Below are 27,737 nucleotides of genomic sequence, written 5' to 3' on the forward strand. Positions count from 1 at the left end.
ACAGAGGAGAGAGGGAAGGAAGGAAGGAAGGTGGAAAGTGGAGATTGAGAATGATAGAGGAAATGAGGAGAGCATAAGGAGAGAGAGAACAAGATCAAATCCATGTTCACTGCAGTAGCAAATCTGTCCCTTTACTGCCTCCAATTCATACTCTCCTCCAGGTGACAGGAAGGGTTAGACGGGAGTGATCTACAGGATATACTATCGTATTATTACAGTGATATGAGGCAGATGCTCAATGAAGGTTTTTGGAATTAATGTCAGTGTAATCATGTCCCCTTTATATAATCCCTCAGTTTGTATGTGTGTGTTTTATTTGTGTGCTTGCGTGCGCGAATGTGTGCATGTATGTGTGTGTTTTTTGTGTGTGCATTTGTGTGTGGGTGAGCGTGCGGGCGTGTGTGTGTGTGTTTGTGCGTGTGTGTGTACAGATGCCTTTGTCTGTCTGGATACTCCATGTGTGCTCTTCAGCCCTGCTGCTGCATCAGAATGTGTTGCCTCACTGTACATTGAATATGTGTGTGAGTTAGTGTGTGTTCACTGTGAATACACTCCCCTTCCCATCACAACCTGGCCCCCCTGTTCCGTTTGTCCTCAGGTCCTATTCCCCCCTCCTTCACTCCTTACCCTCCTCTCCCTCCCATGTGTCCCTCCTGTCCTAATCCCTTCCTAGGCAGGAAGGCCCTAATTGAGGGTGCAGGCTTCAGTTTGTGGCCTGTGGGCGCCCATTACTGTGTTTTCATAAGCAAGTGAGGCCTGCCTGACTGATTCAATATTCATGTGTCTGCCAGCTACTTCTGGCCCAGCACACAGAGACTCAAGCACTGTCAAATTAGCCCTGCATAGCAAATAACAGAGAACGGGGGGGGGGGCAAGAGAGAGAAGGAGGGAGAGAGAGAGAAGGAGGGGGAGAGAGAGATGGAGAGGGGGAGAGAGAGAGGAAGAGAGAGAGAGATATAGGGTAAATCTTTGAGTTTGCTGTTTGTTGTTGGAAGTACAGTCAGGGTCATAGAGAGTTATTTTGTTTGCGCTAAAAAATGGTTTTAATTCCAGTATCACCTCAGATGTACCTCCTTTGTTTCAGTTGTTATTAAATGATGCATATAGGGAAGCTGATGTAATACACATACACATTTAATCAGCTGTTATGTTAATCAGGTTTCTGCTTTTGTCTAATAGAAGAAGACAAAAAGTCCCACATTGGTTTTAAGTGATACAGTTGAAGTCTGAAGTTTACATACACTTAGGTTGGAGTCATTAAAACGCGTTTTTCATCCATTCCACAAATGACTTGTTAACAAACGATAGTTTTGGCAAGTCAGTTAGGACATTACTTTGTGCATGACACAAGTAACTTTTCCAACAATTGTTTACAGACAGATTATTTCACTTATAATTCACTGTATCACAATTCCAGTGGGTCAGAAGTTTACATACACTAAGTTGATTGTCTCTTTGCTTGACATCATGGGAATATCAAAATAAATCAGCCAAGACCTCGGAAAAAATTTGTAGACATCCACAAGTCCGGTTCATCCTTGGTAGCAATTTCCAAATGCCTGATGGTACCACGTTCATCTGTACAAACAATAGTACGCAAGTATAAACACCATGGGACCACGCAGCCGTCATACCGCTCAGGAAGGAGACGCGTTCTGTCTCCTAGAGATGAACGTACTTTGGTGCGAAAAGTGGAAATCAATCCCAGAATAACAGCAAAGGAACTTGTGAAGATGCTGGAGGAAACAGGTACAAAGGTATCTACAGTGCCTTGCGAAAGTATTCGGCCCCCTTGAACTTTGCGACCTTTTGCCACATTTCAGGCTTCAAACATAAAGATATAAAACTGTATTTTTTTGTGAAGAATCAACAACAAGTGGGACACAATCATGAAGTGGAACGACATTTATTGGATATTTCAAACTTTTTTAACAAATCAAAAACTGAAAAATTGGGCGTGCAAAATTATTCAGCCCCTTTACTTTCAGTGCAGCAAACTCTCTCCAGAAGTTCAGTGAGGATCTCTGAATGATCCAATGTTGACCTAAATGACTAATGATGATAAATACAATCCACCTGTGTGTAATCAAGTCTCCGTATAAATGCACCTGCACTGTGATAGTCTCAGAGGTCCGTTAAAAGCGCAGAGAGCATCATGAAGAACAAGGAACATACCAGGCAGGTCCGAGATACTGTTGTGAAGAAGTTTAAAGCCGGATTTGGATACAAAAAGATTTCCCAAGCTTTAAACATCCCAAGGAGCACTGTGCAAGCGATAATATTGAAATGGAAGGAGTATCAGACCACTGCAAATCTACCAAGACCTGGCCGTCCCTCTAAACTTTCAGCTCATACAAGGAGAAGACTGATCAGAGATGCAGCCAAGAGGCCCATGATCACTCTGGATGAACTGCAGAGATCTACAGCTGAGGTGGGAGACTCTGTCCATAGGACAACAATCAGTCGTATATTGCACAAATCTGGCCTTTATGGAAGAGTGGCAAGAAGAAAGCCATTTCTTAAAGATATCCATAAAAAGTGTTGTTTAAAGTTTGCCACAAGCCACCTGGGAGACACACCAAACATGTGGAAGAAGGTGCTCTGGTCAGATGAAATCAAAATTGAACTTTTTGGCAACAATGCAAAACGTTATGTTTGGCGTAAAAGCAACACAGCTGAACACACCATCCCCACTGTCAAACATGGTGGTGGCAGCATCATGGTTTGGGCCTGCTTTTCTTCAGCAGGGACAGGGAAGATGGTTAAAATTGATGGGAAGATGGATGGAGCCAAATACAGGACCATTCTGGAAGAAAACCTGATGGAGTCTGCAAAAGACCTGAGACTGGGACGGAGATTTGTCTTCCAACAAGACAATGATCCAAAACATAAAGCAAAATCTACAATGGAATGGTTCAAAAATAAACATATCCAGGTGTTAGAATGGCCAAGTCAAAGTTCAGACCTGAATCCAATCGAGAATCTGTGGAAAGAACTGAAAACTGCTGTTCACAAATGCTCTCCATCCAACCTCACTGAGCTCGAGCTGTTTTGCAAGGAGGAATGGGAAAAAATGTCAGTCTCTCGATGTGCAAAACTGATAGAGACATACCCCAAGCGACTTACAGCTGTAATCGCAGCAAAAGGTGGCGCTACAAAGTATTAACTTAAGGGGGCTGAATAATTTTGCACGCCCAATTTTTCAGTTTTTGATTTGTTAAAAAAGTTTGAAATATCCAATAAATGTCGTTCCACTTCATGATTGTGTCCCACTTGTTGTTGATTCTTCACAAAAAAATACAGTTTTATATCTTTATGTTTGAAGCCTGAAATGTGGCAAAAGGTCGCAAAGTTCAAGGGGGCCGAATACTTTCGCAAGGCACTGTATATCCACAGTAAAACTAGTCCTATATCGACATAACCTGAAAGGCAGCTCAGTAAGGAAGAAGTCACTTATCCAAAACCGCCATAAAAAAGCCAGACTATGGTTTGCATCTGCACATGGGGACAAAGATGGTACTTTTTGGAGAAATGTCCTCTGGTCTAATGAAACAAACATTTGGCCATAATGACCATCGTTATGTTTGGAGGAAACAGCCCAGACTCTGCCGGCTTGCAATCCGAAGAACACCATCCCAACCGTGAAACACGGGGGTGGCAGAATCATGTTGTGGGGCTGTTTTGCTGCAGGAGGGACTGGTGCACTTCAGAAAATAGATGACATTATGAGGGAGGAAAATTATGTGGATATATTGAAGCAACATCTCAAGACATCAGTCAGGAAGTTAAAGCTTGGTCACAAATGGGTCTTGTAAATGGACAATGACCCCAAGCATACTTCCAAAGTTGTGGCAAAATGGCTTAAGGACAACAAAGTCAAGGTATTGGAGTGGCCATCACAAAGCCCTGACCTCAATTCTATAGAAAATGTGTGGGCAGAAATGAAAAAGCGTGTGCGAGCAAGGAGGCCTAGAAATTTGACTCAGTTATATCAGCTCTGTCAGGAGGAATGGGCCAAAATTCACCCAACTTACTGTGGGAAGCTTGTGGAAGGCTACCTGAAACGATTGACCCAAGTTAAACAATTTTAAAGGAAATGCTGCCAAATACTAATTGAGTGTATATAAACGTCTGACCCACTGGGAATGTGATGAAAGAAATAAAAGCTGAAATAAATCATTCTCTCTACTATTATTCTGACATTTCACATTCTTAAAATAAAGTGGGGATCCTAACTGACCTAAGACAGGGATTTTTTACTAGGATTAAATGTCAGGAATTGTGAAAAACAGAGTTTAAATGTATTTGGGTAAGGTGTATGTAAACTTCCGACTTCAACTGTATATTCAAGTATGATGGAGCCAGGGTGTGCGAGTTGTGTTTTTCTATTATTTAGTTGACTTCACGAAGCACCTGGACTTTACACACGGCCAAAACAGACACATTTTCTAAATAACTGGATTTCTCTTACCACAGTCCATTTTCCTTTTTTCATGGACAGTATTATTTTATTACAGTGGCATAACTATTCTGTTATTAACAGGATATTTGAATTTGCCAGAGAGCATATCTCTCATCATGTTAATATTTGTTGTGAACCAGTTGAATGTGTGAATAGGTCTGGCAGGCATATAGTCTAAGATCAGGGTTCTATTCAAATCAACAGCGCTCCCATTTTGACCCAGCGCATAGCTGTGGATTTGCATTGCTAATTATTGCAGAGCATAATTAGTGAACATGCTTGGATGTGGTATGTCAGGAGACCTTTACCCCTTCAGAGAGCTAACCTCTGTCTCTGTTCTCTTTCAGCCGCTCCCTGTTACTCCAAGCCCCCGTCCCTGTTGGGTCCTTACCCCCGCAACCCTCCCTTCGATTACCCCTGGGGCTTCAATCCCTACCTCTCAGGGGCCTTCTCCCTCAACAACTGCCCCAAACTGCCCCCAGGCTCCCTCTACCCCTCCCACTTCTACCCCAACCCGCTGCAGACCAGCCTGGGCCAGCTGCCTCACCCCTTCTCCTCCCTACTCCCCCCGGGGGAGGTGGCAGGAGGGGGGGAGAGAGGAGCAGCGGGCCAGACCGGGGTTACTAACGGCACGGCAGGTGGGCAGCCCAGACTCTGCCTGCCTCCTTACCCTGGTGCTCTGTCGCTGGGCCGGACGGACATTGGCAACGGGGGCTCTGTGGGTGAGAGGGAGAGAAGGGAGACCAATACCTCAGGCATGGGGCTTGGGTTGGGGCTAGGGTTAGGGTTAGGGCTGGGTCTAGGAGGGATGGGTCTTGGTGGTGGTGCTGGGGGGCGACAGAGCCCATCGGAGCGACGAGGCGGGGTGAAGCAGGACCCAGAGTCAGACTCGGACCTGGAGATCACAGATCTGAGTGACTGCAGCTCAGACAACGAGCCTGACTTCAGCATCACCAAGGAGACCAGGCTGAGTGGTCGATCACAGATCCTGGTGGAGGGGAAGAAAGGGGGAGCACTGCCACCTCTCTCCTCCCTCCCTCCCCCTGTATCCCCCCATCCCCTCAAGAGCCTGGTGCCCCTCACCCCTCCCCCTCCGTCCCTCCCTCTATCCCTCTCTCCCTCCATGGCTCTGGTTGAACGGCACAGGGAGACAGAGACTCTAAAATTGATCCAGAGCTAATAGATTCTAATAGATAACTCTCTCTCTCTCGTTCCCTCCTCTCTCTCCTTCTCTCTTTCGCTCCCTTCATCTGTTATGTTGTCCTTTATTTGAGCCATCTTGCCCCGTCTCTCTGTTTTTTTCTTCCTCTCTCTCTCCACCCTTCTTCTCTCTCTCCACCCTTCCGCTCTCTCTCTCCACCCTTCTTCTCTTTCTCCACCCTTCTTCTCTCTCTTTACATGTTGACTTGTATAGCTGAGAAAGTGAGCTTGCTGATTTCGACATTACTGAGAGTGTTCCATGTTTCAGATATATGTGTACTACTTACTCATGTTCTCCCACACATTTTATTGTCTCAAGGTTTCAGTGATATTTTGAGCTTTAACAGCATTGCACGTTGTTCTGTGCTATGTTACCGTGTTACTGCAATGGGTCCGTCAAACTGCATAAATATAACTCAATGTATAATGAATAACATTTAAATATAATGCTATAACAATAATAAACAACACTACAATACACACACATAAGATTAATTGCAATAATGGCCACATGAAATTATATCTGACAGAGATATTACTTTAGTTTTTTGGGGATTCCTTTTCTTGGGTACCGGTATGTATTTTTCTGTTCAAAACATAGTCAAACATTGCCAGCGGGTGGTCTTTATAGGAGGCTGCTACAGTTAGTTGTTTGTTGGGAAAAATGATCATCCCCCAAATCCAAACAATTAGTCATTTTGCTCTGCTAATGTAATGCTCTGGTATTGTAATGCACATTTCTAACTCCATACTTGTTTGTTTGTTATTGTTTAATGCCAATTTCAATTGCTTAACTTTCTTCAGTGAGAGGGAGAGGAAGATAGAGCTGGAAAAATCTAGAATTTGTATCAATATTTCATTGTATATATTTTATTATGGTGTACATTACATTTAATTATTATCAACATTATAAAAGCTAGCTGTGTTGGTGTGATTGAATTACGTATTTAAATAATGTTGGGAAATTGACAAGTATAGGTGTATTAAAGTTTTAAATAATGAACAGCAGTCAGAGTATCTGCGCTGGAAAGGTGTTTTTTCTATGAGGAGGACTCATATATGGGGAATTGTCTCATATTTTCTCAACCCCAGCTAATTGTGCCCTTTGGTCATTTTCCAAGATGCCCTTTGGGTTTAAATATTCTGGTAGTGTTATTTTTATAGTTAGCATTCACCCAGTGTAACTGTTCTGTCATTTCTCAAATGTGAGTAAAATTGGTTTCAGCACATTCTTTCAACTACCAAAAAAAAAAAGTAGATTATTTTTGAGACTAAGCTTTTTATCCATGGCTACATTTAGGCAATGGGTCCCCTTGTAGAAACTAAAACAAGAGGGACAAAGTATCTCAATACCACCTAGGGACACAAACCAACTTCTCCATTCCACGTTGCTCACTTTGAAGCACAGAGTGCATCCTAACTACCCCACATTGTACAGATTCATATGGTATGGTTTGTAACAGGTGGTGGTGTAACATTAGGTGTGAAAGCCCTATTGTAAAGGTCATGTAATTCTATATTTGTTGGATTCTACCAGAAATCTCTGTTTCATGATCTCTGTGTGGCATTTACCAACACCACTGTAAATACTCTTTCCTTTGTGAATGTATGTGTAAACACATCCAAAATTATCATGCCGTGAAATAATGTCACATTTCTTTGTTTTATTGTAAAGAGAAAAAATGGAAAGAGCAAAAATAAGAAAAAAATATTAATAACTTCTAAAGCAATAAACATTATTCTGGAGATTGGACTGTTCTTGGCACTGAACTCATTGTGTGAATGTGTGTGCTTTACACAGTAGGCCTGCTTGAGACCCCTGGTGTAGAGCATCCTTTCTCCACAGGGTGGCGAACCTGGACCTATATTACAATGTATCTAGTCTACAAGAAACGTTTGCATTATATCATGGAAGGGTTTGATTTCATGAGCATGAGTAACAATTGGCAATAGTTTCCCATAGTCTTATTTTTCTTGCACGTGTAATTGACTGAGTTCAATGAGTTGTATGCCATATGGCCTCCTCTCCAAAGGATATTATGTCATGAAAATCTGCCGCCTACCTTTATTAAACGTGTTGATTAAAAAGTCTCAAAATGGCATAGTTTTCCCTACATAGTGTGCACTACATTTGACCAGTGCACTATAACGTGAATAGGTTGCAATTTCGGATGCAAGTGGAAGCAGAGCCACAGTAGTAAAGGCCGGATATGAAGAAGGGAAATGAAGATGACAAACCAAGCTAAGTGCATGCCCTAAACTTTCACAAACAGCCAACACTACCTAAATCGGAATTACTTTGTGTGATAGCCTAATTGTGAATTGTGAAACATATGAGATCATATTTCTAAGTGAAACAGAAGTTTACGAAACAAAAGCATTGCCTCTACTGGATATACATAAATGTATTTATGGATGCACTCAGTGTTCCATACCAAACTGTTCAGTAATTGACATTGTGTTCAATTCCATAAATAATATTTTAACACAGATTACCTTATGTGTGGAAAGATTATCAGTGAACTAAAATGTTGCTACATAAACACATTGAAGATGCATTGAATAACTGTTGATACGGTTGACTCCCATGGGTGAACGAGGGGAACGAATACCGTGTAACACAATATTGTATGGAAGCCCAACAGGAAACAACGGGATGGGGAAAGTTACATGAAAACCAGATTTGGCTTAACTAGATCATATTGAAAACTGTATTATTACATCAAAGTAATATATTTTGACATCGTCATGCATTACTTTGCCAGTGGTTTATTCAGATAAAAAAATTCAGTCAAGGGGAAATTGTGCACTTGAATTTGTACTTCCGCGTACAATGTTTTTTTCCAGCAACATACGACAACTTTCGAACAGCAAACCATATTAGACGTTTGTCAGTCTTTTTTTGTTGTTGCTGTATTTTGAGGTGAGTACCACGTTAAAACATTTTGTAAATCTATTTAACACGTACATACGTTCGATGCTTAGTTACTTATTTTAAAAAAACTTGGGAATTAATTAAGTTATTCCGCGAGTAAAGGCTTGCCTCTCGCTAGCCAGCTCTCCAGACAGCCTTTAGTTAGCGTCTAGCTAAAGGAATGTTGTGTTTGGCTACAGTCTAGCAGAACACCTTGTTCTCTCGAGTCCCAAAATCAGGTGTTTTAGAGTTAATTAAAAACTATTTTATTACAAAGCAAGACTTGCTGAAGCATACTGGTATTTCAAGGGTACGTGTCAGGTCGCTAGCTAATTTGTTCAATCAAGTGATATGTTTTTAGCAGGCTACAAAGTATCGCTATCCGTAATGTCATAAAAATGTTGCAAGGAGCGGAATTTGTAAAATGACTCGCGACATTGTAGCCTATTATTTAATGTAACTCAGTAACTATAGCAGTTATTGCCAGCAATGCGTCCAGGCCTACGTGCGATCATTTGCCTGCCTATGTATTTTTTTCCTGGTTTTCCAATGTGACATTTAAAACCTAAAAAAGTATACTTTATCAAATAACATTAATATCGCATGTTTGATTTAGTTGTTAAACCACCCTAACGTCTGATTGTTATTTAGACATCATTATACTGATTAGATTGTTAATCTTTATAAAAAGTAGATAGCCTACTGATAGCAAGATGTGTGAGATTGTACCAGTAGGCTTATCTGTAGCGTATTTCTCCTGCACTCCAGTTGATCACACTATTTTATATTTCTATATGAAAAGTACAGCAGCTACACAAACACACATCCATCCCACTTTTGGCCCTTTTTGCCTCTCCCCTCCCCTTTGTCTAACTCCCCTCCCCTTTGTCTAACTCCCCTCCCCTTTGTCTAACTCCCCTCCCCTTTGTCTAACTCCCCTCCCCATCGTTCTGTTTAATCCTCTACAAATCAAATCAAAATGTATTGATTGCGTACACAGATATGCAGATGTTATCGCAGCGAAATGCTTGTGTTTCTAGCTCCAACAATGTGGTAATAGTACCTAGCAATAATCCACAATATGCGCATAATCCAATAAGTACAAATAAATAACAAATATCAGAATGAGCTATGTCAAAGTCCGGAATATATATATAAACTGGTATAGACAGTATATTAGTAGAAAAGGCGGGTACAGCAGTAGTTGTATAGGATGAGCCATGACTAGAATACAGAATGTACGTATGAAGTGGCTAAAACAGTATGTAAACATGATTAAAGTGACCAGTGCTCAATGACTCTGTACACAGGGCAAAGCAGTCTGTAAGGTGCAGGGTAAAGTACCAGATGTTAGCCAGCTACTGTAGTAACAGTGACTTAGAAATTTTGGGATCAAAGATCAAGAGAAAAATATACATGATCAGACCTAGAGGGTTGGGCCTATATCCATAGTAGGAGTTGTTCAACACTTATTTAGCACTCTAGTTTCGCAGCCTCAGTTGAACTCCAAAAATAAGTTTGTCTATATGTTACTAAGAGACTGAATTGGGCCTATAACACATCAACATTGTGAATGCTGAATCAGTAAAAATTTTGCTTTAGGTGCTATGTATGACCTTTGCTCAGAATCTGAACAGCACTCTGTCTCAAGTCCAGCCATGGTCTGTTGTTATGGGCCTGTGGGTTGACCTGTAGTTGTTTTGGAATAGTTCTGTAGCTGAACTGATCAGATGAGACGTGATGCTGAAACGGCAGTTGGGCTTGGAGCGTTGTGATATGTCAGCGGCGACACTGGATTACAGAGGCTTCCTGTCTCTTAGAGGAACAACAACATTTTGCTGTCATCCCTTTCTTTCTTTCTCTACCTCTGCAAGTGCAGTCTTGCCTGAAGCTCAAAGGGTACCGTCTCTTCTTATCTCTCACACACACACACACACACACACACACACACACACACACACACACACACACACACACACACACACACCAGGGCTGGGCTATGTATTGAATATGATTATTTGAATTCATGTTTTGGCGCGATATTCCAAATGCCTGTATCGCAAGAATCAAGGTATTGTTTATTTCTCGTTTATGTCTGCTTATTCTCTTGTCTTTTTGGTCTCATCCTTTGCTTCTTCTGCGGAGGCTGTGTATACTTACACACACCAAGCCCCTCCCCCTACAGGTCCAGCTCCTCCCCCTAACACCAAGCCACTCACTCATAACAACAAAAATGAGAGATCGCTTCCTCTCTGACAAGCGGTTTTAACTCACTGTTTGCATTTGAGGTTTGGTCCAACAGAATGGCTCATATGGAGACTGAAACACATTTAGACATTATTTTACTGTAATACAGGAGTTAACCTTTCTAACTATATAATTTTTATGTCTCAACTCCGCAAATTGCATGCAGAGCAGACACTACTGAAACAGGAGTATCAATGAACGTTGGTTCTGGAAAATTAATGCTCAGTTTGTCGCTCGCGTTCGCATTGCGGTACCACATACTGCTAGTGTAACAGTATAACTTTAGACCGTCCCCTCGCCCATACACGGGCGCGAACCAGGGACCCTCTGCACACATCAACAACAGTCACCCTCGAAGCATCGTTACCCATCGCTCCACAAAAGCCGCGGCCCTTGCAGAGCAAGGGGAACTACTACTTCAAGGTCTCAGAGCAAGTGACGTCACCGATTGAAAAGCTATTTAGCGCGCACCGCTAACTAAGCTAGCCGTTTCACATCCGTTACACTAGCAGCATTTTAGCCAAAGACTGTCATAGCTTAAAACACCATTATATAAGGAATTTGTTTTTAATTCTCATTGGCAACTCGTTCTCATTATGAGAAAAGATATCCACTAGATTTTATTAACATCTGAACAAAGTGGACAGGCTAGCATGCCGTTCAAACAGTTGGAGACGGACAGAAGGGTGTGTTAATAACAATTCAACTTTTAGACCTTGTTAGCAAGCAAATAGCTCCAAGTTGGCTAACGTTGAAATATATAGATTAGCTGGCTTCTCGCTAGCACGTGGGCTTGTGCTTGAGTGATTGTTCATGAGACCTGTGTTACTTTTCTATAATGCCTGCTACAAGAAGTGGGTACATTCACTAATAATGACATGTTTCTGGTTAAATTTGTAACAAAAAGGGCATTTTCATAAACAGACTTGAAAACCAGATCAGTTATTATTGCAAAAAAAGCAGGTTAAACTATTTTGATTAAATAATTAAATAATAAGTGGGTCTTATGGTTGTGGAAGGCTTATATTTAACCTAGGTATAATTTCACTAGCCCTGAATTCATTAGATTATTGCTGGCTATTTGAAATGCAGTGTTTTTGATAGTGATGCACCGATATTACATTTTTTGGCCGATACCAATATTTTCCTTGCCAAAAAAACAATACCGATAACTGATATTTAAAATTGTATCTGCCTTTTAAGCATTCTTGTACAGTTAAATAGTTAACACACACACGGACACAGCGGTCTAAGGCACTGCATCTCAGTGCAAGAGGAGTCACTACAGTCCCTGGTTTGATTCCAGGCTGTATCACATCCGGCCATGATTGGGAGTCCCATAGGGCGGCTCACAATTGTCCCAGCATCGTCCACAGGTTTGGCCAGGGTAGGCCGTCATTGTAAATAAGAATTTGTTCTTAACTGACTTGCCTAGTTAAATAAAGGTTACACACACCACACTGACCAAAAGTTACGCATGTCCCCGTTACCAGTAAAACATAATCCAAACCTATTTCTTTCACTTACCTGCTGTGCTGTTTCGTTGTTAATTTGTTCAGTTGTTTCATTCTCAACCAGGATTTCTATGGAACACCATTTGGGTCTTTGTCAAAAAAGATACATGGTAAATAACACTTTGATGTGGCAAATAACATTTTTGACGTGACAAATAAACTTGTTGACCAATCTGGACCTGAATATGACTGCATGTCACGTGGATGTTTTGGAGTTTGTTAACTCTGAGGAGGATGTTGGGAAAAAATAGCTTGGGTATTGAGTAGACTGATACCCCATTTCATTGATCCCCAATCCTTAGGTAAAGCTGTACAATCAAATGTAGACCGCATTATCTACCAAGAGAATTCTCTTCGATTATAATCACAGCCGTATACATCCCCCCCCAAGCAGACACATCGATGGCTCTGAACTAACTTTATTTAACTCTTTGCAAACTGGAAAACATTCATCCGGAGGCTGCATTCATTGTAGCTGGGGATTTTAACAAGGCTAATCTGAAAACAAGACTCCCTAAATTTTATCAGCATATCGATTGCGCAACCAGGGGTGGAAAGACCTTGGATCATTGTTACTCTAACTTCCGCGACGCATATAAGGCCCTGCCCCGCCCCCCTTTCGGAAAAGCTGACCACGACTCCATTTTGTTGATCCCTGCCTACAGACAGAAACTAAAACAAGAGGCTCCCACGCTGAGGTCTGTCCAACGCTGGTCCGACCAAGCTGACTCCACACTCCAAGACTGCTTCCACCACGTGGACTGGGACATGTTTCGTATTGCGTCAGACAACAACATTGACGAATACGCTGATTCGGTGTGTGAGTTCATTAGAACGTGCGTCGAAGATGTCGTTCCCATAGCAACAATTAAAACATTCCCTAACCAGAAACCGTGGATTGATGGCAGCATTCGCGTGAAACTGAAAGCGCGAACCACTGCTTTTAATCAGGGGAAGGTGTCTGGTAACATGACCGAATACAAACAGTGCAGCTATTCCCTCCGCAAGGCTATCAAACAAGCTAAGCGTCAGTACAGAGACAAAGTAGAATCTCAATTCAACGGCTCAGACACAAGAGGCATGTGGCAGGGTCTACAGTCAATCACGGACTACAGGAAGAAATCCAGCCCAGTCACGGACCAGGATGTCCTGCTCCCAGGCAGACTAAACAACTTTTTTGCCCGCTTTGAGGACAATACAGTGCCACTGACACGGCCGGCAACGAAAACATGCGGTCTCTCCTTCACTGCAGCCGAGGTGAGTAAGACATTTAAACGTGTTAACCCTCGCAAGGCTGCAGGCCCAGACGGCATCCCCAGCCGCGCCCTCAGAGCATGCGCAGACCAGCTGGCCGGTGTGTTTACGGACATATTCAATCAATCCCTATACCAGTCTGCTGTTCCCACATGCTTCAAGAGGGCCACCATTGTTCCTGTTCCCAAGAAAGCTAAGGTAACTGAGCTAAACGACTACCGCCCCGTAGCACTCACTTCCGTCATCATGAAGTGCTTTGAGAGACTAGTCAAGGACCATATCACCTCCACCCTACCTGACACCCTAGACCCACTCCAATTTGCTTACCGCCCAAATAGGTCCACAGACGATGCGATCTCAACCACACTGCACACTGCCCTAACCCATCTGGACAAGAGGAATACCTATGTGAGAATGCTGTTCATTGACTACAGCTCGGCATTCAACACCATAGTACCCTCCAAGCTCGTCATCAAGCTCGAGACCCTGGGTCTCGACCCCGCCCTGTGCAACTGGGTACTGGACTTCCTGACGGGCCGCCCCCAGGTGGTGAGGGTAGGCAACAACATCTCCTCCCCGCTGATCCTCAACACTGGGGCCCCACAAGGGTGCGTTCTGAGCCCTCTCCTGTACTCCCTGTTCACCCACGACTGCGTGGCCACGCACGCCTCCAACTCAATCATCAAGTTTGCGGACGACACAACAGTGGTAGGCTTGATTACCAACAACGACGAGACGGCCTACAGGGAGGAGGTGAGGGCCCTCGGAGTGTGGTGTCAGGAAAATAACCTCACACTCAATGTCAACAAAACTAAGGAGATGATTGTGGACTTCAGGAAACAGCAGAGGGAACACCCCCCTATCCACATCGATGGAACAGTAGTGGAGAGGGTAGCAAGTTTTAAGTTCCTCGGCATACACATCACAGACAAACTGAATTGGTCCACTCACACAGACAGCATTGTGAAGAAGGCGCAGCAGCGCCTCTTCAACCTCAGGAGGCTGAAGAAATTTGGCTTGTCACCAAAAGCACTCACAAACTTCTACAGATGCACAATCGAGAGCATCCTGGCGGGCTGTATCACCGCCTGGTACGGCAACTGCTCCGCCCTCAACCGTAAGGCTCTCCAGAGGGTGGTGAGGTCTGCACAACGCATCACCGGGGTCAAACTACCTGCCCTCCAGGACACCTACACCACCCGATGTCACAGGAAGGCCATAAAGATCATCAAGGACATCAACCACCCGAGCCACTGCCTGTTCACCCCGCTATCATCCAGAAGGCGAGGTCAGTACAGGTGCATCAAAGCTGGGACCGAGAGACTGAAAAACAGCTTCTATCTCAAGGCCATCAGACTGTTAAACAGCCACCACTAACATTGAGTGGCTGCTGCCAACACACTGACACTGACTCAACTCCAGCCACTTTAATAATGGGAATTGATGGGAAATGATGTAAATATATCACTAGCCACTTTAAACAATGCTACCTTATATAATGTTACTTACCCTACATTATTCATCTCATATGCATACGTATATACTGTACTCTATATCATCGACTGTATCCTTATGTAATACATGTAATACATGTATCACTAGCCACTTTAAACTATGCCACTTTGTTTACATACTCATCTCATTTGTACATACTGTACTCGATACCATCTACTGTATCTTGCCTATGCTGCTCTGTACCATCACTCATTCATATATCCTTATGTACATATTCTTTATCCCCTTACACTGTGTACAAGACAGTAGTTTTGGAATTGTTAGTTAGATTACTTGTTGGTTATTACTGCATTGTCGGAACTAGAAGCACAAGCATTTCGCTACACTCGCATTAACATCTGCTAACCATGTGTATGTGACAAATAAAATTTGATTTGATTTACAGTGCAATATGAATGTCAATACACACAATAGGCTGACTGGGGAGGTGATTTCACACAGTCATAGCCCTGCGATAAGAGCTACAATGCTAATATTTGCATAAACTCTACACAGTTGTGTTCTGTCGGTGTCAGAGTAGACGGGATCCCTCTAACGGGATCGATATGACAACAGCCAGTGAAAGTGCAGGGCGCCAAATACAAAACAACAGAAATCCCATAATTAAAATTTCTCAAACATAGAAGTATTTTACACCATTTTAAAGATAAACTTGTTATATCCCACCACAGTGTCCGATTTCAAATAGGCTTTACGGTGAAAGCACCACAAACGATTATGTTAGGTCAGAGCCAAGTCACAGAAAAACACAGCCATTTTTCCAGCCAAAGAGAGGAGTCACAAAAAGCACAAATAGAGAGAAAATGAATCACTAACCTATGATTATCTTCATCAGATGACACTCATAGGACTTCATGTTACACAATACATGTTTGTTTTGTTCGATAAAGTTCATATTTATATTAAAAAATCTCAGTATACATTGGCGAGTTATGTTCAGTAGTTCCAAAAACATCCAGTGATTTTGCAGAGCGCCACATCAAAATGTTGATGAAAATACAAGTGTTATGCATGGAACTTTAGATACACTTCTCTTTAATGCAACCGCTGTGTCAGATTTCAAAAAATCTTTACGGAAAAAGCAAACCATGCAATAATCTGAGTACGGCGCTCAGAGACCAAACAAGCCAAAAAGATATCCGTCATATTGTGCAGTCAACAGAAGTCAGAAATAACATTATAAATATTCACTTGCCTTTGATGATCTTCATCAGAATGCACTCCCAGGAATCCCAGTTTCACAATAATGTTTGTTTTGTTCGATAATGTCCATCATTTATGTCCAAATAGCTACTTTTGTTAGCGCGTTTTGTAAATAAATCCAACCTCACGAAGCGCGTTCACTAGGAGCAGACGAAATGTCAAAAAGTTCCGTTACAGTCTGTAGCAACATGTCAAACAATGTATAGAATCAATCTTTAGAATGTTTTTAACATAAATCTTCAATAATGTTACAACCGGAGAATTCTTTTGTCTGTAGAAAAGCTAACTCTCACATGAACGAGCATCACAAGCTTGTGGCACTCTGCCAGACCACTGACTCAAAGAGCCCTTATGAGCCCCTCCTTTACAGTAGAAGCCTCAAACAAGTTTCTAAAGACTGTTGACATCTAGTGGAAGCATTAGCAAGTGCAACATGACCAATATCCAACTGTTTCTTCAATAGGGAATGAGTTGAAAAACGACCAACCTCAGATTTCCCACTTCCGAGAAATGAGAAAAAAAAATCCAGAAAATCACATTGTAGGATTTTTAATGAATTTATTTGCAAATTATGGTAGAAAATAAGTATTTGGTCACCTACAAAAAGCAAGATTTCTGGCTCTCACAGACCTGTAACTTCTTATTTAAGAGGCTCCTCTGTCCTCCACTCGCGTGCTATGCCGTCCTGCGTCTCCCTGGCATGAAGGAAGGATCTGAAAGCAGCAGTGTGTGTGTCTCCCTGGCATGAAGGAAGGATCTGAAAGCAACAGCGTGTGTGTCTCCCTGGCATGAAGGAAGGATCTGAAAGCAGCAGCATTAATCCTGGCCTTGAGCAAGATGAAGCTGAGCACCTTCTAACCAAGAACCGTGTGTGTTCATCAGTGTGTGCGTACTGTATGTCCGTTTGCAATTAGCCTAGTGTGCATTCCAGACGACAGTTAAATGAGACGTTTATTTGTAATAAGTGGAGATTGTAACGGCAGGGTGGGTGATGGTTCTCAGGTAGCCTAGCTCAGGGTTATTCTCAGGTGAACACAGGTAGCTCTGGTTTACTGTCAGCTTGTACAGTAGAAGTGCTTATATCTCTCTCCCCTGTCTGTCAGTGTGCTGTGTCAGCCCTGTAGCACAGCCATGTAGTTCAGAACAGTCCAGGACCAACCCACTGTCCTCTGATACACTAAGTAGAGGCAGGGGAATGGAACTGAACATGTGTGCAAGGTGGTGACATCCCCAAGCCCTGATTGAGTCTTTTAGTAGGGAGAAGATGTGTGTGCACATACAGTATGTACAATTAGATTGTGTTTGTGGTATACAGTTGTCTGTGTGTATTATGTCTTTGTGTTAGGCCTTGTGTTTTTGTGTGTCTCTTGTGTTGGCTGACAGGCAGACAGACAGGCAGGCAGGCAGACAGACAGACCGGTGTGACATGGAAACAGCTCTACCCCTCAGTCAGAATGTGAGTCAGACTGGTAGAGAACAGGAGGGAGAGAAGGAGCTCTTTCATTCCCAGGGTCAGGCTGGAAAAAAATAGACTGGGCTTCATGGACTGTGTTTACCCTTGGGGATGGATGGATGGAGAGAGAGAGAGAGGGATAGGGGTGGGTGGGATAAGTGGAGGTTTAGACACACACCACCATCACGAGAGCAAGCAGCCTGAATTGACCATCCATGTTGACAGTACAACAGGGCTGATGAGGTTTCTAATGTAAACAACGAGAGGGGGCCCTAGGACATTACACTATCCTAACATTTACAACTCTGAATGAGTTGTATACACATTATTTTCAAAAAGTCTGCTTAGAAAAGGGGGCAACAGAGCTATATGACTAAATCTGAAGAGATTAATTATTAGGCCATTTTCACTGAGAAATTTAACAGAAATGTCCAATAATGATGCTAGCTGCAGTATGTGGTTCATGGTGCCTTAGTAATAGAGCGATGTTAAGATGGAGGATGTGAATGCAGCAGGACTGCGTTGCATGGTTGGTGAGTTATGTGGGCCGTACCGTCATGGAGGGGCGGCGGTATTGCTACCTCCATGTTCAGAGCCAGCCCAGATTGGGATTCTGGGAAAGCTCTTCCAACACTCTGGCCGGACATAGCTGCTTTATGTGCTGCTGTCCTCAAGTCATCATCAGCCACCGCTGGACATAGGGGTGGTAAAACGTGGCCTGCCAACGCACACACACACACACGCGCACACACACACGCGCACACACGCGCACACACACACGCGCACACACGCACACACACACACACGCCTTCTGAATGAATGAGAATGTTTCTCCACGACCCAAATGGTAATCAAAGGCCTCTGTGTTTGGCCTGCGCAATTACCCTACTATCCAGACACACACACACCAACACACACACACATTTGGAAGCAGTTAAATAGGCAGGAGGCTCACTGCGAACCCATTCCATGACAGTCGATTGGCCTTCGTCTATCCAATGTTTCCATAAAGCATGAAAAAGTGACTTCTTACATGGCGAGAGTGAGAGAAAAAGAGGGTATGGAAAGTAATGCCAAGGAGTTGTTAGGTATGGAAGTATATTTTGCCTCTAACTGATAGGCAATCGGGACAGAATGAGATGCAGGGGATTTAACACACCGCTGGTGTTCTAGGGGTTAGGACTTTTTTGAGTTGCTAGTCTTATGGCTGTTAAATGTTAAATGACAATTGTCTCTACTGTTCTGGTCATGAGGTAGTGGGGCGGCAGGGTAGCCTAGTGGTTAGAGCATTGGACTAGTAACCGGAAGGTTGCAAGTTCAAACCCCCGAGCTGACAAGGTCTGTCGTTCTGCCCTTGAAACGGCAGTTAACCCACTGTTCCTAGGCCGTCATTGAAAATAATAATTTGTTCTTAACTGACTTGCCTAGTTAAATAAAGGTTAAAAAAAATGAGTGGCTTGGCTGTATTGGAGTGGCCATACCAACCAAGATTATTGAGTTGAAGGTGGGGAGAACAGAGTACGGGGAGGGAAGGAAGAGAGCGAGAGACACGGACAAAGAGGGTAGAGAGGATGTGGTATGAGGGCATATTCACACCACCTTCAGCGCAGCTGTTTCTATCACACACACTTCTTTCTGTCTCTCCCCTCTCATTTTTGCCCATTCATTCTCATCTCCTTTGTCTCTCGAGGTTCTTTCTTCTGTCTTATATCTCTCTCTTTTTGAACGTCCATCCATTTAGGTCCTATGTTGATTTGTGATTGACAATCTCTGTTTACTCAATACTATTTTCTGCTATGTAAACAAATGTACTGATTAACCCTACAAATACTTACAAGCCCAGGCAGTAAACTGTTCTAGTAGCTAGTTATCTTAGATGATTTAATCTGTTGACATTGAGTAATATACACTACCGTTCAAAAGTTTGGGGTCACTTAGAAATGTCCTTGTTTTTGAAAGAAAATGACTTTTTTTGTCCATTAAAATAACATCAAATTGATCAGAAATACAGTGTAGACATTGTCAATGTTGTAAATGACTATTGTAGCTGGAAACGGCTTTATATAATTTTTTATTATGGGCCTCGTACAGAGAGGCCTGTGTTCCAATGGCACGTTGTGTTAGGAAATCCAAGTTTATCATTTTAAAAGGCTAATTGATCATTAGAAAACCCTTTTGCAATTATGTTAGCACATCTGAAAACCTTTGTTCTGATTTAAAGAAGCAACACAACTGGGTTCGATTACAGGCTCAAAATGGCCAGAAACAAAGAACGTTCTTCTGAAACTCGTCAGTCTATTCTTGTTCTGAGAAGTGAAGGCTATTCCATGCGAGAAATTGCCAAGAAACTGAAGATCTCGTACAACGCTGTGTACTACTCCCTTCACAGGACAGCGCAAACTGGCGCTAACCAGAATAGAAAGAGGAGTGGGAGGCCCTGGTGCACAACTGAGCAAGAGGACAAGTACATTAGTGTCTAGTTTGAGAAACCGATGCCTCACAAGTCCTCAACTGGCAGCTTCATTAAATAGTACCCACAAAACACCAGTCTCAACGCCAACAGTGAAGAGGCGACTCCAGGATGCTGGCCTTCTAGGCAGAGTTGCAAAGAAAAAGACATCTCAGACTGGCCAATAAAAATAAAAGATTTAAATGGGGAAAAGAACACAGACACTGGACAGAGGAACTCTTCCTAGAAGACCAGCGTCCCGGAGTCGCCTTTTCACCGTTGACGTTGCATTGTTGGGAAGGGGCCGTAAGTAAGCATTTCACTGTTAGTCTACACCTGTTGTTTGCGAAGCATGTGACAAATAACATTTGATTTGATACGCCCCCCCCCCCCCCCCCTGCACACATGATGGCAGTGAGCAGTACTAGGGCCTCACTGTGCTTCTCACACCATATCTCAGTATTACCCACGTGACCTCGACTCCTCTCTCTGTTTCTCAATCATCTTTCTTCGGTTAGTTTCGTTCATGTAATATTTGCCAACTTCCTCTTCTGAGTGACAGAGGTGATGAGCGCAGGTCAAATAAAGAAAAGGGTGTCACTTCTTAATCGGACCCCTGACCTTGTTCTCCTCTGCCATGATCCATCCTTCTTTCTAGCTTTCTTTCTCTTTTTTGTGCCCCATCCCCCCCCCCCCCTCTTCATCTCTCGTCTTTGATCTCTCGACGTGACTCTTGCAGACAGGTCGAACAGGAAATGGCTATGTTTCCTGAGGAAATTACACCCACTTCCTGTCTGTGTGCCTCCCGCTCCTTTTCTACTCAGGCGCCTCTGGGGACACCCTCTCGGAGCCAGGCCAGGGCCGTAGGACCCCAGAGAAGCTCTGACTCATTCAGTGTAATGAAGCCCAGCCTGATGAGAAGGCCAGATAAAAAGAGCACAAACACAGCTAGCTGCCTTTAGGGCTCTGCTCTATTTCAGGGCCATGCTGTCAAAGTGGCACAGGGGACCAGACAGGCTATTGTGCGGGACCGGGTGTTTGGGGTGAAGAGTGACCTAAGCTGACACAATGAATGAATGTTTGGTACTTAGAAATGCACCTACTTTATGTTTTCATATGGGATGAAAGACTGGCTTCTATGATTGATAGATATTGTAGAACCCTCGTTCTCTGTTGCTTTTATTTGTACAGTATTATGACTCACCAGTCACACAAGGGCAGTGGTGTCAAGTACTTAAGTAAAAATACTTTGAAGTACTACTTAAGTAGTTTTTGGGGGGTATTTACTTTACTATTTATATTTTTGCAACTTTTACTTTTACTTCACCACATTCCTGAAGAAAATAATGTACTTTTCCCATACATTTTCCCTGACACCCAAATGTACTCGCTACGTTTTGACAGGAAAATGGTCCAATCCACACTTATCAAGAGAACATCCTTGGTCCCTGGTGCTGCCTCTGATCTGGCGGACTCACTAAATCAAATCAAATCTTATTTGTCACATACAAATGATTAGCTGATGTTAATGCGAGTGTAGCGAAATGCTTGTGCTTCTAGTTCCGACAGTGCAGTAATATCTAACAAGTAATCTAACAATTTCACAACTACCTAATACACACAAATCTAAAGGGGTGGAATAAAAATATGTACATTTAAATATATGGATGAGCGATGGCTGTGCGGCATAAGCAAGATGCAGTAGATGGTATAGAATACGGTATTAACATATGAGATGAGTAATGTAGGATATGTAGACATTATTAAAGTGCTGTTATTTAAAGTGACTAGTGATACCTTTTATTAAATCCATATATTCAATTTATTTAAGTGGCCAGAGATTTGTCTGTATGTAGGCAGCAGCCTCTATGTTAGTGATGGCTGTTTAACAGTCTGATGGCCTTGAGATAGAAGCTGTTTTTCAGTCTCTCTGCACCTGTACTGACCTCGCCTTCTGGATGATAGCGGGGTGAACAGGCAGTGGCTCGGGTGTTGTTGTCCTTGATGATCTTTTTGGCCTTCCTGTATGTGCTGTATGTGTCCTGGAGGGCAGGTAGTTTGCCCCCGGTAATGCGTTGTGCAGACCTCACTACCCTCAGGAGAGCCTTGCAGTTGAGGGCGGGGCAGTTGCCGTACCAGGCGGTGATGCAACCTGACAGGATGCTCTTAATTGTGCATCTGTAAAAGTTTGAGGGTTTTAGGTGACAAGCCACATTTGTTCAGCCTCCTGAGGTTGAAGAGGTGCTGCTTGCTTCACCACGCTGTTTGTGTGGGTGGACCACTTCAGTTTGTCAGTAATGTGTACGCTGAGGAACTTGTAACTTTCTACCTTCTACACTACTTTCCTGTCGATGTGGATGGGGGGGTGCACAGGGGGACTGAACACAAATGCTTTGTTTGTAAATTATGTCTGAGTGTTGGAGCATGCCCCTGGCTATCCGTCAATAAAACATTAATTTTTTTAATGAATGAATGGAAGGAATTTGAAATGATTTTTTACTTTTGATACTTAAGTATATTTAAAACCAAATACTTTTAGACTTTTACTCAAGTAGTATTTTACTGGGTGACTTTGACTTGTCATTTTCTATTATCTTTACTTTTACTTACTCATGTTTGACAATTGAGTACTTTTCCCACCACTGCACAAGGGTCTGTCTAAGGCTTCATCCCTCTGAAGGGTTGTGCCAGTCGGCTCTGTCGGCATTATCATAACTCCAGCCGTCTGTGATGCTCTACTCTTATTGGGTATTGGCAGGCACCATACAACTAGAATTTCTATGATCCTTCCTATTATGATTGGCTCACACAAACTGCTCTGACTGACTCTGACTCTGCTCTGTCATTGAAGAAGCTTGATTGACCGGTATCAGCCCCTCCCACTGTGGTATGGACAGTGAAGAAGCTCACAGTGGGGTGAGGTCATCGTTTGTCCCCTCACTGTCCTGCTTTCTTATTGGTTGTGTAAATGGTGACACGGTGGGTGTTTGTTTGCTGAAACGGTTACACAATGGGGATTGTGGTCTTGGTGCTAGAGCTGGTGTAACAGTGACTCAGTGGTTATTAATACAACTCTCACAGTGACCTGCCTGTCTGGTGGAACTAAGAAATGCTGTAAAACAAAACATGATGAATAACCATATAATATGAATGAGTTTCAAGTGAAAAATGGAGATAGGAGTTGTAACAGGTGCTTTATAATACACACGTACAGAGGCACATGTGCCTGATAGCTATCAATAGACTGATGCCAGCTGACACCTATTGAGTTATAATAACATGCTGAGTTATTGTTGGAATGTGACGAGAGGGAGAGGAGGAGGAGGTGGAGGGGAGTGTGGGAGAAGTAGCACAGCTGCCTCCTCAGGAGCTCCAGGGCTCTCCTACTCTTTTGGGCCACATCCCAAAAATGGCCTGAATCAACTTCCCCTCCTTGTCTCCTTTCCTCACCAAGTCACGTCCCAATAGTCTGTAATAGATTCTCACCCTTTCCTCACTGTCAGAACAGCCCCATTCAGCCCTTTTCACGTGTCTCGACGAGAAGGGAAGGGGATGAGATGAGAAGGGGAAGAGACTGGTGTAGTCTGGTGCCATTCTGTGGAATGTTCAGTATGTCAGGAGAGGAGAGTAGAAGGGACCCTCCCACGTAGACCCTCTCAGATTTAAGCTATAATATCCCAACACTGTCTGTAACAGCAGACGTTTGCAGATGTTTGCACTGTAGTGGGGGATACTACTTCATGTGACAGCATTTCATAGTTCCACCAGGCAGCAGTACATTCAGCCTCTGTGGTAGCCATGGTGATGTAACTGTACGGTTGGGTAAATACTGCTACTGCAGCGGTGTTACTTTACATGCCACCTCGTTCCCAGTCTAATTCAACATAGCATTGGGCAGAAGTGTGTGTGGTGAACAAGATTACTGTAAGTGCAGCCAGGGCATTGGTTGATTCAGGCTACTAACAGTGATGGTTATGTGTGGTGCTGAGGGGAAGATGTGTGGGATTATTTCACCCTACTCTGCGTGTGTTTGTGCACATTTGTGCATTCCACTCAGTTCCCTGGTTTACTTACTTGACTGGCCACCCTTCATAGCCTGCTTCCTCTAAAGGTTTCTTCCTAGGTTCTGGCCTTTCTAGGGAGTTTTTTAGCCACTGTGCTTCTACACCTGCATTTCATGGTGGTTGGGGTTTTAGGCTGGGTTTCTGTACAGAACTTTGTGACATCAGCTGATGTAAGAAGGGCTTTAAAAATACATTTGATTGACTTACCTCTACACATGACTGCACACGTTCTCTCCTCCTCCAACTCCATTTTTCCATCTCTCTCCTTCTTGACCTCTAAAGCCTCTTTGAACTCATACTAGCAACACCACTTCTCCTTACAAGACAATGTGCTATTTTAGTCTCTGTCACTTACCTAACCTCTCTCTCAAACCCAACACACATTTGCTACTATCGCGCCTCACGTCATCTAGATACGCTGCACTCTTTGTACACTGCACTCTTTCTACGCTGCACTCTTTCTACGCTGCACTCTTTCTACGCTGCACTCTTTCTACGCTGCACTCTTTCTACGCTGCACTCTTTCTACGCTGCACTCTTTGTACGCTGCACTCTTTGTACGCTGCACTCTTTGTACGCTGCACTCTTTGTACGCTGCACTCTTTGTACGCTGCACTCTTTGTACGCTGCACTCTTTGTACGCTGCACTCTTTCTACGCTGCACTCTTTCTACGCTGCACTCTTTCTACGCTGCACTCTTTCTACGCTGCACTCTTTCTACGCTGCACTCTTTCTACGCTGCACTCTTTCTACGCTGCACTCTTTGTACACTGCACTCTTTGTACACTGCACTCTTTGTACGCTGCACTCTTTCTACGCTGCACTCTTTCTACGCTGCACTCTTTCTACGCTGCACTCTTTGTACGCTGCACTCTTTGTACACTGCACTCTTTGTACACTGCACTCTTTGTACACTGCACTCTTTGTACACTGCACTCTTTGTACGCTGCACTCTTTGTACGCTGCACTCTTTGTACGCTGCACTCTTTGTACGCTGCACTCTTTGTACGCTGCACTCTTTGTACGCTGCACTCTTTGTACGCTGCACTCTTTGTACGCTGCACTCTTTGTACGCTGCACTCTTTGTACGCTGCACTCTTTGTACGCTGCACTCTTTGTACGCTGCACTCTTTGTACGCTGCACTCTTTGTACGCTGCACTCTTTGTACGCTGCACTCTTTGTACGCTGCACTCTTTGTACGCTGCACTCTTTCTACGCTGCACTCTTTCTACGCTGCACTCTTTCTACAATTTGTTTTTACACTTTCACAGGCCTACACCCACCCGCTCACATCCTTATTCACACACAGGCCTTTATAAGATCTTCTCATTAGTGATTTGACTCGGGGCTGGACAATGGTGCTGCTGTGACTGTCAGGGTGTTTCCCAGTGGCTTCTAGGAGCCTGACTTACTATGGCCTGGAGGATGAATGCATGGCGGGGGTCCACTCCTGTGACTTAAGGGCAATTGCACAGTAATGGAATTATGCTGAGAGACTCATTTTTCACTTAAAAATGTATGCCAAACAAAAACAATTGATTTCAAATTTTAATAAACCATACAGCTCTATGCACAATGACTACTTTGAACAATTGACACAATAAAACATTTTTTTTTTTTTATGCCTCCTGGTGAAAACTGTGCAGATACAAAGTTTGGTAACAGAATTACAGTAAAATCTCCCTTAGTTGTGTTATTTTACCAAACTTTGTATCTGCACAGTTTTTACTGTAAATGTGTTTTTGCACAATTTTATGTGGAAACTGTTAAAAGCAGTCCTTGTGCATTGAGTTGTACGGTTGGTTAAGCTTTGAAATCAATGTTTTTTGATAGCCCTAGCCCCTACCCCTTCTGTGTTTGGAGATCTGAAGTTGTGTTGGGTATGTGTAAGCAAAATGGTAATCTGGCTCTACTTTCGAAATGGGTTTAGGTTCTGAGCTTCTGCCAGATTGCTTAGACTACATCAATTCAAATCAGATTTTATTGGTCACATACAAACATTTATCAGATGTTATTGCGGGTGTAGCGTATTCCATTCCTACAGTCTACATTTGAAGGTGTAACCTAGGGTCTAAGGGTAGAGTTCAAGGGTTGGGGTTATTCCTGGACAGGCCTAGCTGTCACCGACTGTCATGAGTTCTCCCTCAGGGCATTATTGGCTCAGGCTTAGTTAAACTTTGTTGAATGCTCAGCTGTAAACTGGGTTTTGGCAAGGCATGTCCAACTGTTTCCCCTGGGTTAAAATATTTATCCCTCTCTCTAACTCCCTCCAAGCTACGATCCCAAATCTAAATGTTTCAGAGGAGCCTGGAGGAAGAGGAATTTGTGATTTGCAGAAACACCTTGATTCTACTTAATTAGTCAAACACTCCAGGATTTTAATGGCACTAGATATTTAGCCATTCTCCAAAAATTGATTGGCGAATTCAAATTGGCCCCTATATTTTCTTGCAGTCAATTGCGTCAGTAATGACCTGTCGTGATAAGCAAGCAAAGGCCCTAACCAGAGTTGACCCCCCCCCCCCCTCCCTAACCAGAGTTTACCCCCCTCCCTAACCAGAGTTTATCCCCCCCTCCCTAACCAGAGTTTACCCCCCCCTCCCTAACCAGAGTTTACCCCCCCCTCCCTAACCAGAGTTTACCCCCCCTCCCTAACCAGAGTTTACCCCCCCCTCCCTAACCAGAGTTTACCCCCCCTCCCTAACCAGAGTTTACCCCCCCCTAACCAGAGTTTACCCCCCCCTAACCAGAGTTTACCCCCCCCCCCCCCCCTAACCAGAGTTTACCCCCCCCTAACCAGAGTTTACCCCCCCCCCCTCCCTAACCAGAGTTTACCCCCCCCTCCCTAACCAGAGTTTACCCCCCCCCTCCCTAACCAGAGTTTATCCCCCCCTCCCTAGCCAGAGTTTACCCCCCCTCCCTAGCCAGAGTTTACCCCCCCTCCCTAACCAGAGTTTACCCCCCCTCCCTAACCAGAGTTTAACCCCCCCTCCCTAACCAGAGTTTACCCCCCCCTCCCTAACCAGAGTTTACCCCCCCCTCCCTAACTAGAGTTTACCCCCCCCTCCCTAACTAGAGTTTACCCCCCCTCCCTAACCAGAGTTTACCCCCCCCCCCCCCTCCCTAACCAGAGTTTACCCCCCCTAACCAGAGTTTACCCCCCACCCTCCCTAACCAGTGTAAATAAAATGTAATTGTCACATACACAGGATAGGTGGAACGAGATGGATTTTGGCTGACATTCTGCACATTTTCTCATTGATTAAACCTTTGATCTCAATAGAGTTTTCTGTTGCCGAAACTATAATCTCTTGTAAACAGTGGACTAAGTTTTCTAGACTTTACCCTTTGCTAATGTCTCCAAAAAATTGCATTGTTTAGAACAAGTGAAAAGGTGAATTGAGTTATTGCACATGCACACTTCAGACTAGGCGTTCCATAACGGAAATATGCAAATGTTT

At 43.5% G+C, this 27,737-nt stretch overlaps 2 protein-coding genes across 11 annotated transcripts in view; both read left to right on the forward strand.

Moving 5' to 3' along the window:
* The window catches only part of LOC118938391 (ETS domain-containing transcription factor ERF-like), a 63,495-nt gene extending 56,080 nt beyond the window's left edge, over nucleotides 1-7,415 (forward strand). For all 7 annotated transcript variants that reach the window (XM_036942175.1, XM_036942190.1, XM_036942207.1 and 4 more), the window contains one exon: nucleotides 4,810-7,415. In XM_036942175.1, coding sequence (XP_036798070.1) covers nucleotides 4,810-5,642 — 833 coding nt within the window. In that variant the 3' untranslated portion in view covers nucleotides 5,643-7,415. The remainder of the gene's footprint in view (nucleotides 1-4,809) is intronic.
* An 820-nt stretch (nucleotides 7,416-8,235) lies between these two features.
* Nucleotides 8,236-27,737, forward strand: part of arhgef1b (Rho guanine nucleotide exchange factor (GEF) 1b) — a 56,660-nt gene continuing 37,158 nt past the window's right edge. For 3 of the 4 annotated variants that reach the window (XM_036941866.1, XM_036941875.1, XM_036941879.1), the window contains exon 1: nucleotides 8,236-8,585. The gene's annotated coding sequence lies outside the window, so the exon portion shown is untranslated. The remainder of the gene's footprint in view (nucleotides 8,586-27,737) is intronic. The other variant, XM_036941888.1, reaches the window with a different exon arrangement.

This window comes from Oncorhynchus mykiss, chromosome 2 (assembly GCF_013265735.2).
Source record: "Oncorhynchus mykiss isolate Arlee chromosome 2, USDA_OmykA_1.1, whole genome shotgun sequence".
Lineage (NCBI taxonomy): Eukaryota > Metazoa > Chordata > Actinopteri > Salmoniformes > Salmonidae > Oncorhynchus > Oncorhynchus mykiss.